General features: G+C 38.7%; 1 protein-coding gene across 7 annotated transcripts in view; it reads left to right on the plus strand.

The window, feature by feature from the left end:
• The window catches only part of KIF20B (kinesin family member 20B), an 85,658-nt gene that overhangs the window by 40,768 nt on the left and 30,919 nt on the right, over positions 1–13,971 (plus strand). For all 7 annotated transcript variants that reach the window (XM_027597175.2, XM_027597177.2, XM_027597179.2 and 4 more), the window contains 2 exons: positions 10,676–10,795; positions 13,140–13,200. In XM_027597175.2, coding sequence (XP_027452976.1) covers positions 10,676–10,795; positions 13,140–13,200 — 181 coding nt within the window. The remainder of the gene's footprint in view (positions 1–10,675; positions 10,796–13,139; positions 13,201–13,971) is intronic.

The raw sequence follows: 13,971 nt of genomic DNA on the forward strand, positions 1-13,971 counted from the left end.
GGTTCTAGAGGGGAGGGGGCTGGGGGATGGGTTAGCCTGGTGGTGGGTATTAAAGAGGGCACATTCTGCATGGAGCACTGGGTGTTATATGCAAACAATGAATCATGGAACACTACATCAAAAACTAATGTAATGTATGGTGATTAACATAACATAATAAAAAAATGTTCACAAAAAGATAGCATTAATGTAAGTTTTTTCTCTTTTTAAACATTTTATTTATTTGACAGAGAGAGACAGCGAGAGAGGGAACACAGCACGGGGAGTGGGAGAGGGAGAAGCAGGCTCCCCACTGAACAGGGAGCCCATTGCGGGGCTTGATCCCAGGACTGTGGGATCATGACCTGAGCCGAAGGCAGATGCTTAACCGACTGAGCCACCCAGGCATCCCAGCATTAATGTAAATTAGAAAAAATTAATGAGTATGAACTTTCTGATTAATATTTCATGACTATTAGGCCTGTATAGTAAAGAAAAGGAAGGGGAAAGAAGCTGTTGCTGTGGATCTAGTACCCCTCTGCACTTTTTTTGTAAGTAGAGGTTCTTTTTCCCGGCCAGCACTGTGATGCCTGGAAGGTTTGGCTTGAGTTCTGTTGCTTCATTTATAGTGATTTGTAGAGATGTGTAAATTGTATTTCTCATTGCTTTATCGATGTAATTTATAAAGTTCTCAGATTCATCGTCAGTATATTTAGCAGGATTTTGATTTAAGTACAGGGTTAAGAACTAAGCTTTTATGATAATATGGGAAAATGCTTGTCTTATAATGTTAAATAATAGAAGGTGGACCCAATGTTACGTACCATCAACCCTTGAATAAGACGATTTGAACTGTGCAGATCCACGTTTTTTCTTTAAGAATACAGTATATAATACATATAGCATACAAAATATGTGTTAATTGATTGTGTTATTGGCAAGGCATCTGGTCAACAGTGGGCTATTAGTTAGGTTTTTGGGGAGCCAAAAGTAATTTGTGGATTTTTGATTGCAAAGGGGATCTGCACCCCTAACCTCCACATTCAAGGGTGAAGTGTTTATAGTAAGATTAAAACTTTGTGAGCAGTTTGCATTAAAATATAGACTGCAAGGAAATATATAAAAATATTGTTATATATTTTGATTAATTTGGGTAATGGCATAGGTAGCTTTTTAAAAGCTCTGCTTATTGATTTATTTCTTATAATGAGTATGTATTCATTATAATAAGGGAAATGTAACAAAGTTTTCAGTCAGTGGAGGAAAACTACAAACAATACCATCATAGGTAAAATACAAAAACTCATGTTGTTTCTTATAATTATATACAGAAAGTTTCCAGGTCATGTGATAAATATTTCAGTACTAGATTAGATTAGAAATGTTAAGACGGTAAAGATGACCTAAATTATAATTAGTCTAGGAAAATTCTTAGTCAAATCAGTAAGTTCAAAGCAATGTGGCATAATTTAGGAAAGCACTTGTTTTGTCACTCAAAGGATATGGATTCTTTACTTTGTAGGCATGTAACTTCCTGGTTGAAGATACTATTTCTGAGCACCATGATTATCAGTAAGCATTTCAAGCATGGTATAATTGTCTTTGATTCACGTAGAACCAATTACTTAAATAATAGCTCCTTTTTCTAATTAAAAACTTTTTATTGTATCTATTATTTGGAAATATTTTTTTAATAAATTAAGATACAAATGAAGGCCTTCTTCCCAATCATTTTTCTTTTTAAATATAACCACTTTTTTTAAAAAAATTTTTTTATTGTTAGTTAATCACCATATATTACATCATTAGTTTTTGATGTAGTGTTCCATGATTCACTGTTTGTGCATAACACCCAGTGCTCCATGCAGAGTGTGCCCTCTTTAATACCCATCACCAGGCTAACCCATCCCCCTACCCTCCTCCCCTCTAGAACCCTCAGTTTGTTTTTCAGAGTCCATCCTCTCTCATGGTTTGTCTCCCCCTCTGACTTACTCCCCTTCATTCTTCCCCTCCTGCTATCTTCTTCTTTTTCTTTTTTCTTAACATATGTTGCATTATTTGTTTCAGAAGTACAGATCTGTGATTCAACAGTTTTGCACAATTCACAGCGCTCACCATAGCACATACCCTACCCAATGCCTATTACCCAGCCACCCCATCCCTCCCACCCCCCACCACTCCGGCAACACTCAGTTTGTTTCCTGAGATTAAGAATTCCTCATATCAGTGAGGTCATATGATACATGTCTTTCTCTGATTGACTTATTTCACTCAGCATAACACCCTCCAGTTCCATCCATGTCATTGCAAATGGCAAGATCTCATTCCTTTTGATGGCTGCATAATATTCCATTGTGTATATATACCACATCTTCTTTATCCATTCATCTGTCGATGGACATCTTGGCTCTTTCCACAGTTTGGCTATTGTGGACATTGCTGCTATAAACATCAGGGTGCACGTACCCCTTCGGATCCCTACATTTGTATCTTTGTGGTAAATACCCAGTAGTGCAACTGCTGAATCGTACGGTAGCTCTATTTTCAACTGTTTGAGGAACCTCCATACTGTTTTCCAGAGTGGTTGCACCAGCTTGCATTCCCACCAACAGTGTAGGAGGGTTCCCCTTTCTCCACATGACTCCCAACATCTGTCGTTTCCTGACTTGTTAATTTTAGCCATTCTGACTGGTGTGAGGTGGTATCTCATTGAGGTTTTGATTTGGATTTCCCTGATACTGAAGTGATGTTGAGCACTTTTTCATGTGTCTGTTGGCCATTTGGATGTCTTCTTTGGAAAAATGTCTGCTCATGTCTTCTGCCCATTTCTTGATTGGATCATTTGTTCTTTGGGTGTTGAGTTTAATAAGTTCTTTATAGATTTTGGATACTAGCCCTTTATCTGATAATGTCATTTGCAAATATTTTTTCCCATTCTGTAGGTCGTCTTTTGGTTTTGTGGACTGTTTCTTTTGCTGTGCAAAAGCTTTTTATCTTGATGAAATCCCAATAGTTCATTTTTGCCCTTGCTTCCCTTGCCTTTGGCGAAGTTTCTAGGAAGAAGTTGCTGCGGCTGAGGTCGAAGAGGTTGCTACCTGTGTTCTCCTTTAGGATTTTGATGGACTCCTGTCTCACGTTTAGGTCTTTCAAACATTTGGAGTCTATTTTTGTGTGTGGAGAAAGGAAATGGTCCAGCTTCATTCTTCTGCATGTGGCTGTCCAATTGTCCCAACACCATTTGTTGAAGAGACTGTCTTTTTTCCACTGGACATTCTTTCCTGCTTTGTCAAAGATAAGTTGACCATAGAGTTGAGGGTCCATTTCTGGGCTCTCGATTCTGTTCCATTGATCTATGTGTCTGTTTTTGTGCCAGTACCATGCTGTCTTGATGATGACAACTTTGTAATAGAGCTGGAAGTCCGGAATTGTGATGCCGCCAGCTTTGCTTTTCTTTTTCAATATTCCTCTGGCTATTCGGGGTCTCTTCTGGTTCCATACAAATTTTAGGATTATTTGTTCCATTTCTTTGAAAAAAGTGGATGGTATCTTGATGGGGATTGCATTGAATGTGTAGATTGCTCTAGGTAGCATTGACATCTTCACAATGTTGGTTCTCCCAATCCATGAGCATGGAACGTTTTTCCATTTCTTTGTGTCTTCCTCAATTTCTTTCATGAGTATTTTATAGTTTTCTGAGTACAGATCCTTTGCCTCTTTGGTTAGATTTATTCCTAGGTATCTTATGGTTTTGGGTGCAATTGTAAATGGGATCGACTCCTTGATTTGTCTCTCTTCTGTCTTGTTGTTGGTGTATAGGAATGCCACTGATTTCTGTGCATTGATTTTATATCCTGCCACTTTACTGAATTCCTGTATGAGTTCTAGCAGTTTTGGGGTGGAGTCTTTTGGGTTTTCCACATAAAGTATCATATCATCTGCAAAGAGTGAGAGTTTGACTTCTTTTTTGCCGATTTGGATGCCTTTGATTTCTTTTTGTTGTCTGATGGCTGTGGCTAGGACTTCTAACACTATGTTGAGTAGCAGTGGTGAGAGTGGACATCCCTGCCGCGTTCCTGGCCTTAGGGGGAAAGCTCTCAGCTTTTCCCCATTGAGAATGATATTGGCTGTAGGTTTTTCATAGATGGCTTTTATGATATTGAGGTATGTACCCTCTGTCCCTGTACTCTGAAGAGTTTTGATCCAGAAAGGATGCTGTACTTTGTCAAATGCTTTTTCTGCATCTATTGAGAGGATCATATGATTCTTGTTCTTTCTTTTGTTAATGTATTGTATCACGTTGATTGATTTGCGGATGTTGAACCAGCCTTGCAGCCCAGGGATAAATCCCACTTGGTCGTGGTGAATAATCCTTTTAATGTACTGTTGGATCCTCTTGGCTAGTATTTTGGTGAGAATTTTTGCATCCATGTTCATCAAGCATATTGCTCTGTAATTCTCCTTTTTGTTGGGGTCTTTGGTTTTGGGATCAAGGTAATGGTGGCCTCATAAAATGAGTTTGGAAGTTTCCCTTGCATTTCTATTTTTTGGAACAGTTTCAGGAGAATAGGTATTAAATCTTCTTTAAATGTTTGGTAGAATTCCCTGGGGAAGCCATCTGGCCCCGGGCTTTTGTTTGTTGGGAGATTTTTGATGACTGCTTCAATTTCCTTAGTGGCTATAGGTCTGTTCAGGTTTTCTCTTTCTTCCTGGTTCAATTTTGGTAGTTGATACATCTCTAGGAATGCACCCATTTCTTCCAGGTTATCTAATTTGCTGGCATAGAGTTGCTCATAATATGTTTTTATCATTGTTTGTATTTCTTTGGTGTTGGTTGTGATCTCTCCTCTTTCATTCATGATCTTGTTGATTTGGGTCATTTCTCTTTTCTTTTTGATCAGTCTGGCCAGGGGTTTATCCATCTTGTTAATTCTTTCACAGAACCAGCTCCTAGTTTCGTTGATCTGTTCTACTGTTCTTTTGGTTTCTAGTTCGTTGATTTCTGCTCTGATCTTTATTATTTCTCTTCTGCTGGGTTTAGGCTTTCTTTGCTGTTCTTTCTCCAGCTCCTTTAGGTGTAGGGTTAGGTTGTGTATTTGAGACCTTTCTTGTTTCTTGAGAAAGGCTTGTATTGCTATACACTTTCCTCTCAGGACTGCCTTTGCTGTATCCTAAAGATTTTGAACAGTTGTGTTTTCATTTTCATTGGTTTCCATGAATTTTTTAATTCTTTAATTTCCTGGATGACCCATTCATTCTTCAGTAGGATGCTCTTTAGCCTCCATGTATTTGAGTTCTTTCTGACTTTCCTCTTGTGATTGAGTTCTAGTTTCAAAGCATTGTCGTCTGAAAATATGCAGGGAATAATCCCAATCTCTTGGTACCGGTTGAGACCTGCTCTGTGACCTAGGATGTGATCAATTCTGGAGAATGTTCCATGGGCACTAGAGAAGAATGTGTATTCCGTTGTTTTGGGATCGAATGTTCTGAATATGTCTGTGAAGTCCATTTGGTCCAGTGTGTCATTTAAAGTCTTTATTTCCTTGTTGATCTTTTGCTTAGATGATCTGTCCATTTCAGTCAGGGGGCGTGTTAAAGTCCCCCACTATTATTGTATTGTTGTCAGTGCGTCTCTTCGCTTTTGTTATGAATTGCCTTATATAATTGGCTGGTCCCATGTTAGGGGCATAGATATTTACAATTGTTAGATCTTCTTGTTGGTTAGATGCTTGAAGTAGGATATAGTGTCCTTCCTCATCTCCTATTACAGTCTTTGTTTTAAAATCGAATTTGTCTGATATAAGGATTGCCACCCCATGTTTCTTTTGGTGTCTATTAGCATGGTAAATGGTTTTCCACCCCCTCACTTTCAATGTGGGGGTGTCTTTGGGTCTAAAATGAGTCTCTTGCAGACAGCATATGGATGGGTCTTGTTTTTTAATCCATTCTGATACCCTGTGTCTTTTGATTGGGGCATTTAGCCCATTTACATTCAGGGTAACTATTGAAACGTATGAATTTAGTGCCATTGTATTACCTGTAAGGTGACTGTGACTGTATATTGTCTGTGTTCCTTTCTGATCTATGCTGCTTTTAGGCTCTCTCTTTGCTTAGAGGACCCCTTTCAATATTTCTTGGAGGGCTGGTTTCGTGTTTGCAAATTCCTTTAGTTTTTGTTTGTTCTGGAAGCTTTTATCTCTCCTTCTATTTTCAATGACAGCCTAGCTGGATATAGTATTCTTGGCTGCATATTTTTTTCGTTTAGTGCTCTGAAGATATCTTGCCAGTCCTTTCTGGCCTGCCAGGTCTCTGTGGATAGGTCTTTTACCAGTCTAATATTTCTACCGTTGTAGATTACATATCTCTTCTCCCGAGCCGCTTTCACGATTTTCTCCTTGTCTCTGAGACTCGTAAGTTTTACTATTAGATGTTGGGATGTTGACCTATTATTATTGATTTTGAGAGTGGTTCTCTGTGCCTCCTGCATTTTGATGCCTGTTTCCTTCCCCACATGAGGGAAGTTCTCTGCTATTATTTGCTCCCATATACCTTTTGGCCCTCTCTCTCTTTCTTCTTCTTCTGGGATCCCAATTATTCTAATGTTTTGTCTTATCGTATCACTTATCTCTCGAATTCTGCCCTCGTGATCCTGTAGTTGTTTATCTCTCTTTTTCTCAGCCTCTTTATTTTCCATCATTTGGTCTTCTATATCACCGAGTCTCTCTTCTGCCTCATTTATCCTAGCAGTTAGTGCCCCCATTTTTGATTGCACCTCATCAATAGTTTTTTTGATATCGACTTGGTTAGATTTTAGTTCTTTTATTTCTCCAGAAAGGGTTTCTCTAATATCTTCCATGCTTTTTTCAAGCCCAGGTAGTATCTTTAAAGTCATGATTCTGAACTCTAGGTCCGACATCGTACTAATGTCCGTATTGAGTAGGTCCTGGCTGATGGTACTACCTCTTATTGTTTTTGCTGAGGTGATTTTTTTCATCTTGTCATTTTGTCCAGAGGAGAATAGATGAATGAGAGAACAAAATGCTAACAGGTTAAGAACGTCCCCAACAAATATGCTCTATATAAATCAGAAAAGACCTGAAACCAGGGCAAAAGAAAGGGAAAGAAAGAAAAAAGAAAGAGAAAAAAAAAAGAAAAAAGATAAAAACAAAAACAGAACAATACAAAAAAAGCAGAATATGATCAAATATGATCAGGCTAGTGCATAGATCAGTGTCACACACTAGATTTTGGGCGTATTTTGGTCTGTTAGAAGAAAGTGCCTCCTAAATTTTAAAGGTAGAAAGACATATATGTACAAAATAAGGGTTGATACAGTGAAGGGATGGAAGATGACTGTAAAGATGAAAATTATAAAAGATTTTATAAAAGGAATTGACAAGTTGTTTGTAAAAAGAAAGAAGAAGATTAAAAAAAAAAAAAGTGTCATCAGGCAGGAGACCAGAACAAAGCCATACACTAGTGATTTAAGGTATATTTTGGTCTGTTAGAAGAAACTGTATCTCAAAATTTTAAAGAGGGAACAACTTATATATATATGTGCCAAAAATAAGGGTAACTACTATGAAGGGATAAAATATGACCCTTAAAATGAAAAATAAAATTTTTTTTTTAAAAGATTGATAAGATGTTGGTTGAAAAAGGGAAAAAGAAAAATTAAAAAAAAAACAGTTAAAAAAATTAACTTTGATGAACTAATGAATCATGGTAAAAAAAAGCCATGAATTCTATGTGCAGTATTCCCCTAGTGCTGGAGTTCTCCCGTTCTCATTGATCGGTAAACTTGGTCTTGGCTTGCTGGCTGTTCATGCTGATCTTCTGGGGGAGGGGCCTGTTGCCGTGGTTTCCAAATGTCTTTGCCGGAGGCTGAATTGCCCCGCCCTTGTCGGTCTGGGCTAAGCAAGCTGCTCGGGTTTGCTCTCAGGTGCTTTTGTTCCCTGCAAGCTCCCGGCACAGCTTTGGAGGACCAGGGCGAAAATGGTGGCCTCCCAATCTCCACCTGGGGGAGCTGAGAACTCTGGGCCCCGCTCCTCAGTGCGCCCCCAGAGAAAAGCAGTCACTCCCGTCTCTTTGTTCTCCCGCACTCCCTGCTCACCCGGCCTGTGACCGAGCATTTGTATCTCTGGCACCCGACCCCGTGTGGAGTCTCCAAACCCAGGATATTCCTGCGGTGCGTTCCCGCGCCGCTCCTCCCGGGGGAGAAAGGGGAGTCTCCCCGGCTCTGCCGCTTGGTGGGTCCCTGCTGGAGGAGCAGTGGCCCGACTGGGCCGCGGATCACAGTTTATGGCAACCCCGAGCTGAGAGCCTGCGCCTCGGCTCCGTTTCTGCAGCCGGCTTTCCCGCTCTGATACCTGGGAGCTCTGCCACACTCAGACATCCCCGGTCTTTCTGTGACCCCGAGGTTCCTGAGACCACACTGTCCCGGGAGGATTCCACTCCCCGCTTAGCCACTGCAGCGACCTCCCTCAGCGGAGCCGACTTCTAAAAGTTCCGATTTTGTGCTCCGTGGCTCTATCACTTGCCAGAAGTGGCCGACAGAGCCCCCCTCCCCCGCCGTCTATCCTCCCGAATATCGCCTCGGATTCACTTCTCCGCATGTCCTACCTTCCAGTAAGTGGTCGCTTCTCTGTTCAGAGAGTTGTTGCTACTCTCCTCTTCGATCTCCTGTTGAGTTCGTAGGTGTTCAGAATGGTTTGATCCCTATTCAGCTGAATTCCTGCGACCAGACGAATTCTAGGTCTCCTACTCCTCCGCCGTCTTGCTCCGCCCCCCAAATATAACCACTCTTGACAGTGTTCTTTTAGATCACTTTTAGATTGCTAAAGCACACTTTTTTAATTTTTTTAAAATTTTAAAATACTTATACTTATTTGAGAGAATGAGCAAGATAGAGAGCATGAGCAGGGAGGAGGGGCATAGGGAGAGGGAGAAGCAGACTCCCTAATTAGCATGGAGCCTGATGCGGGGCTCCATTTCAGGACCCTGAGATCATGACTTGAGCTGAAGCCAGATGCTGAATCGACTGAGGCACCCAGGCACCCTAAAACACATTTTTAGATCACGAAAATAGAAGTATGTACAGTATTTAGATACATACATTAAGTTGTATTTAACAAAGTGTATTAGATTTATGTGTTATATATCTAGTTAGATACATATGTTGTTGTATTTAACAATATATGTAAATACGTATGTTTTTATTTTTATAAATGGGATCATTTGTATAGAAATACTTTTTAATTCTATGTTTGAGATTTTTTTATGCCACTTTTTATAGGGGTATCTCTAAGTTATGTTACTATTATTCTAATAATGGTTATAAAGAGTGTTTTCTCTTTCAAAATAATGTATAATGTCAGTGCTAATACTACTAACAACAATAATAATAGCAGCTTATTCTGAGTCAGTTATGCTGAGTTTACATATAATATCTCATCTAATTCTCAGACACATATTAGGGGTAGGCACCGTTTTTAACTATGTATTGAGAGGTATAACTTGTCCATGTTCACTTAGCTAGTAAAAGGTAGAGCCAGGATGGAAACTGAGGTGGTCCTTCTGTGCATATTGGTGCAACACATGGTCTTTACTTATTATTGCCTGACAGTTTATAGTTGTAAAATTGATAAGGTTGGTGTTTAGTACTACAAGTCCCACATTTTTTAAACAAAATAAACAGATAAACACAAATATTCCTAATGTATGATTATAAAGGAAATATGTATTGTAGTAAATTTGGAAGAACATTCAGAAAGTAAAAAGGATGTAAAAATTCCCTGAAACCAAACCACTCAGAGCTACTATTACTATGTATATTTCCATGCTTTTTATGAAGGAGAATTTTTTTTAGTTAATTTCCTTCATTTTATGAAATCTCTAGGATTGATGTGATAGAAATTGGCATAAAGGTGTTCGTAGATTATCTTCTTTTTTTTTGACGAAGATTTACATACTAATTCATAGTGCTTTTGATTTCTCTAACAAGTGTGTAGAACTAGGTTACCAGTAACATCAAAAAATCAATTGACTTTCACATACATGGATAACTTTTGATCTTGTAGCTGCTCCATTTTCATCCTGTGTGGGCCATTATTAGCTTCTAAAGTATTTCTTATATTACTGGACCATGTTACTCAATAACCCTTGGAAATCTGAGCCGGTATTTTCCTGTTAGAGTATCTTTATTGATTTCTCTGTGATAATGGTTTTGCTCTTGCAAGGTGCTGTGTTCTTTTTGGAGAGCACTTACAGAGTTTGAGGTTTTTAAAATATTATGAGAAGAAGTGATCTTTTCATATGCATTCTCCTTTAGTTTATTAAAAAAATTCTTGATAATTTGAAGCCATATCATATAGTGTGTTAGAATCTATAATTTTCTAATTTCTTTTTTTAAGATTTTATTTATCTGAGAGAGACAGGGAGAGAGTGAGAGAGAGAGCACGAGCAGGGGGGAAAGGGAGAAGCAGGCTCCCTGCTGAGCAGGGAGCTGGACATGGGGCTCAATCCCAGGACTCTGGGATCATGACCTGAGCCAAGGCAGATGTTTAACTGACTGGTCCACCCAGGCATCCCTCTAATGGGTTTTGAAGGATATGAATCTTTGAACCGCTGGCCATGAATTTTAAACAACAAAAAAAATTAGTATTTAAAAATAATTTATTTTATAAACATTACTTTTTAGGTATCTGTAATGCGTGATGAGGAGAAATTACTGAGGATTAAAATTAATGAACTGGAGAAAAAGAAAAACCAGTGTTCTCAGGAAATAGATATGAAACAGCGAACCATTCAGCAACTCAAGGTAACAGTCTTGCTTTTAAAATAGTTTAAGTAGATTCTGCTGGTATGTTTTAGTGTCTACTTAAATGTATCAGTTCTTTTTTTCTTTTTGTAAGTTTTTTTTTAGATTTTATTTATTTATTTGACAGAGAGAGCGCACACAAGCATGGATGGGGGCAGGCAGAGGGAGAGGGAGAAGCAGGCTCCCTGTTGAGCAGGGAGCCCTATGTGAGACTTGATCCCAGGACTCTGGGATCATGACCTGAGCTGAAGGCAGACACTTAACCTACTGAGCTACCCAGGTGCCCCAGTTCTTTTTTTCTTTTTAAAGATTTTATTTATTAATTTGAGAGAGAGAGCATGTGAGTGGGAGGAGGGTACAGAGGGAGGGAGAGAGAGAGAATCTCAAGCAGACTCCCCACTGAACACGAAGCCCGATGCTGGGCTTGATCTCATGCTCCTGAGAGCATGACCTGAGCCAAAATCGAGAGTCAGACACTTAACTGACTGAGCCACCCAGGCGCCTCAGTGTATCAGTTCTTTATAACAAATTCTCTTTTGACTATTTCTGGAATCTAAAAATTAATTACTTAAAATTAAATAAGGCCATAGTGATTTGCTTCTAATGAATAGAATATGGAAAGGAAAAATTAGTATCTTTACAGTAGAGAAACCTGGCAGACCCCACCTTAGCCAGGTGTTCAAGAATAGCATCACCAGTAGTAAGTCATATTGATACCATGAGCTTCCTGATTTGATGTGACCAGAAAGGCTCATCTGTTATGTGGTATTTTTCCCCCAAATCCATAACTTCAGTCTAATCATGAGACAACATCAGACAAATCCAAACTGAGGATGTTTTTATACAATACCTGACCAGTAAAAAGTGTCAAGGTCATTAAAAAAAGGGACTACCAAGGACTTCTCACAGATTGGAGGAGACTAAGGGGGCAGGATTACTCCGTGCAGTCTTGTGTCCTGTGTGGAACCCTAGAAGCAGAGAAGGATATCGCTAAAGAACTGGTGAAATCCAAATACAGTCTATAGTATTGTTAATATTATTATAGCAGTGCTAATTTCCTTTTTTTCATACAAAGATGATTTCCATATTTTAAATAATAGAGTATGGACACTCAACTGCTCATTTTTCGGTCCAGTGTTTCTCAAGTTTTAAATCAATGTACTGTGGTAATATAAGAGTTAACATTAGGGGAAGCTACGTGGAGCTTATACAGGATATGTCTGGTATCTGCAACTCTTCTGTAAATCTAAAATAATTTCAAAATAAAAGTAAAAAGAAGGGGTGCCTGGGTGGCTCAGTCGTTAAGCGTCTGCCTTTGGCTCAGGTCATGATCCCAGGGTCCTGGGATCGAGCCCCGTGTTGGGCTCCCTGCTCAGCGGGAAGCCTGCTTCTCCCTCTCCCACTCCCCCTGCTTGTGTTCCCTCTCTCGCTGTCTCTCTCTCTCTGTCAAATAAATAAATAAAATCTTAAAAAAGAAAAAAGTAAAAAGAAAATGAAGCTCATGTCTTATAAAAAATTATTTTTCGAAAGGACACTTAAAAAGCAAAATCCCTTTGTAAGTGGTTATATTTTTCTTGACATCAATTAAATAGATTTGGCAGCAATTAAGAAATGAAATTGTATTCTTTGCATGTTGGCTTTTGAACGAAGCGAACTAATGAATATTCAGGTGTAAACACATGATTTTAATTTTTAACTGAATCTAATAAAGCAGTCTGTACTTTCATAATAGATTTCCGAGATTTCCAGGTTCTGCAATGATTTTCATTCTAAGACTTGAAAAGTAATGAGATAGTGTTGATGTTAAGTGAGCTAGGGAGTGAAGGTTGGATTACCTGATAGGTTAAAACTAGAAGTGGAAGATTTCCAGTACCCATAATTTACTCTTGCCTCTTGTGGCTCCTTTTTTTTTTTTTTTTTTCAAACTCCCCAGCTACTTTCTACGTAGAGGGGATGGAGGACCCTATTTTTTCTGCCCTGTAAGTGTATTGATAAGGAACTTTTTTCATGGCTTTCCTTGTTCCTCCTGTGTTAAATGCATAGTGAGCCTCCATTTCCTCATTTCTGCTTTTTCTGGTGTGTAAGAGAACATGGTAGCTTAAAACATTGAGGAAATAACATGACTGGGCAGTAACTTTGAGGGAGATTAAAGGTATCAAATTTTGTTTTTCACCCTGCCTTTTTCTCCAAGGCAAAAGAAACTTGGAAGCAGGAGACTAGTAGTCAACCTTGTAGGAGAGAGATTTCAGACCCAACATTGAACCCTGTTTTCAAGTCCCACTATTAAATATTGCTGTACATTTTAGTTATATTTGCATTTAATTCATGTTCTTTAATCTTGCAGGAGCAGTTAAGTAATCAGAACATGGAAGAAGCTATACAACAATATGAGAGAGTGTGCAAAGGTCAGGAACAAACCTCTACTTCCAGTACTAAAATAACTGCAAGAATAATAGGTAGTTGCAATAACAACTGAGTTAGCATTTTCCTTTGAAAACTGTAAAGTAAGGTCAACATAAGATGTAACTTTATCAAAAGGGAAAAGCATTGATTCTAATGAGTGACTCGTCAACATAAGGTTTATTCTTTTTTTTTTTTAAAGATTTTATTTATTTATTAGAGAGAGTGAGAGAGAGCACGAGACAGGGGAGGGTCAGCGGGACAAGTGGACTCCTCGCTGAGCAGGAAGTCCCATGCGGGGCTCTTCCAGGACCCTGGGGTCATGACCTGAGCTGAAGGCAGACGCTTAACCGACTGAGCCACCCAGGTGCCCCAACATAAGGTTTATTCTTAGAAAAATAAAACATTAAGAAATACTCAGTTAAAGAAATACTGATTTCTAAGTAATGGCCAAGATTTTGTGAAAAATAAAGTCAGTTACATTGGTCACAATGAATGGAATAGATTTCTAGACAAAATCATGTAAGGATGTATGTCAACTAAAACATATTTAAAATTTAAAGTTTTTAAAAACCATTAAATACTTTAAGTTCAGATCTTATGTCCTGAATTATGCTTTTTTTACTCAAATTTTATTGATTTTTAAATTTGAAATATAAAATTACCTTTGTAAATGATACATCTTTCTGTTCGTAATATGCACATTCCTCTCCTCCCCCTCACTCACCCCTTAATATCTTGGTTGTGTGAGTAGTAGAGCTGGGATTTGGATCTAG

Source organism: Zalophus californianus, chromosome 15 (genome assembly GCF_009762305.2).
Source record: "Zalophus californianus isolate mZalCal1 chromosome 15, mZalCal1.pri.v2, whole genome shotgun sequence".
Lineage (NCBI taxonomy): Eukaryota > Metazoa > Chordata > Mammalia > Carnivora > Otariidae > Zalophus > Zalophus californianus.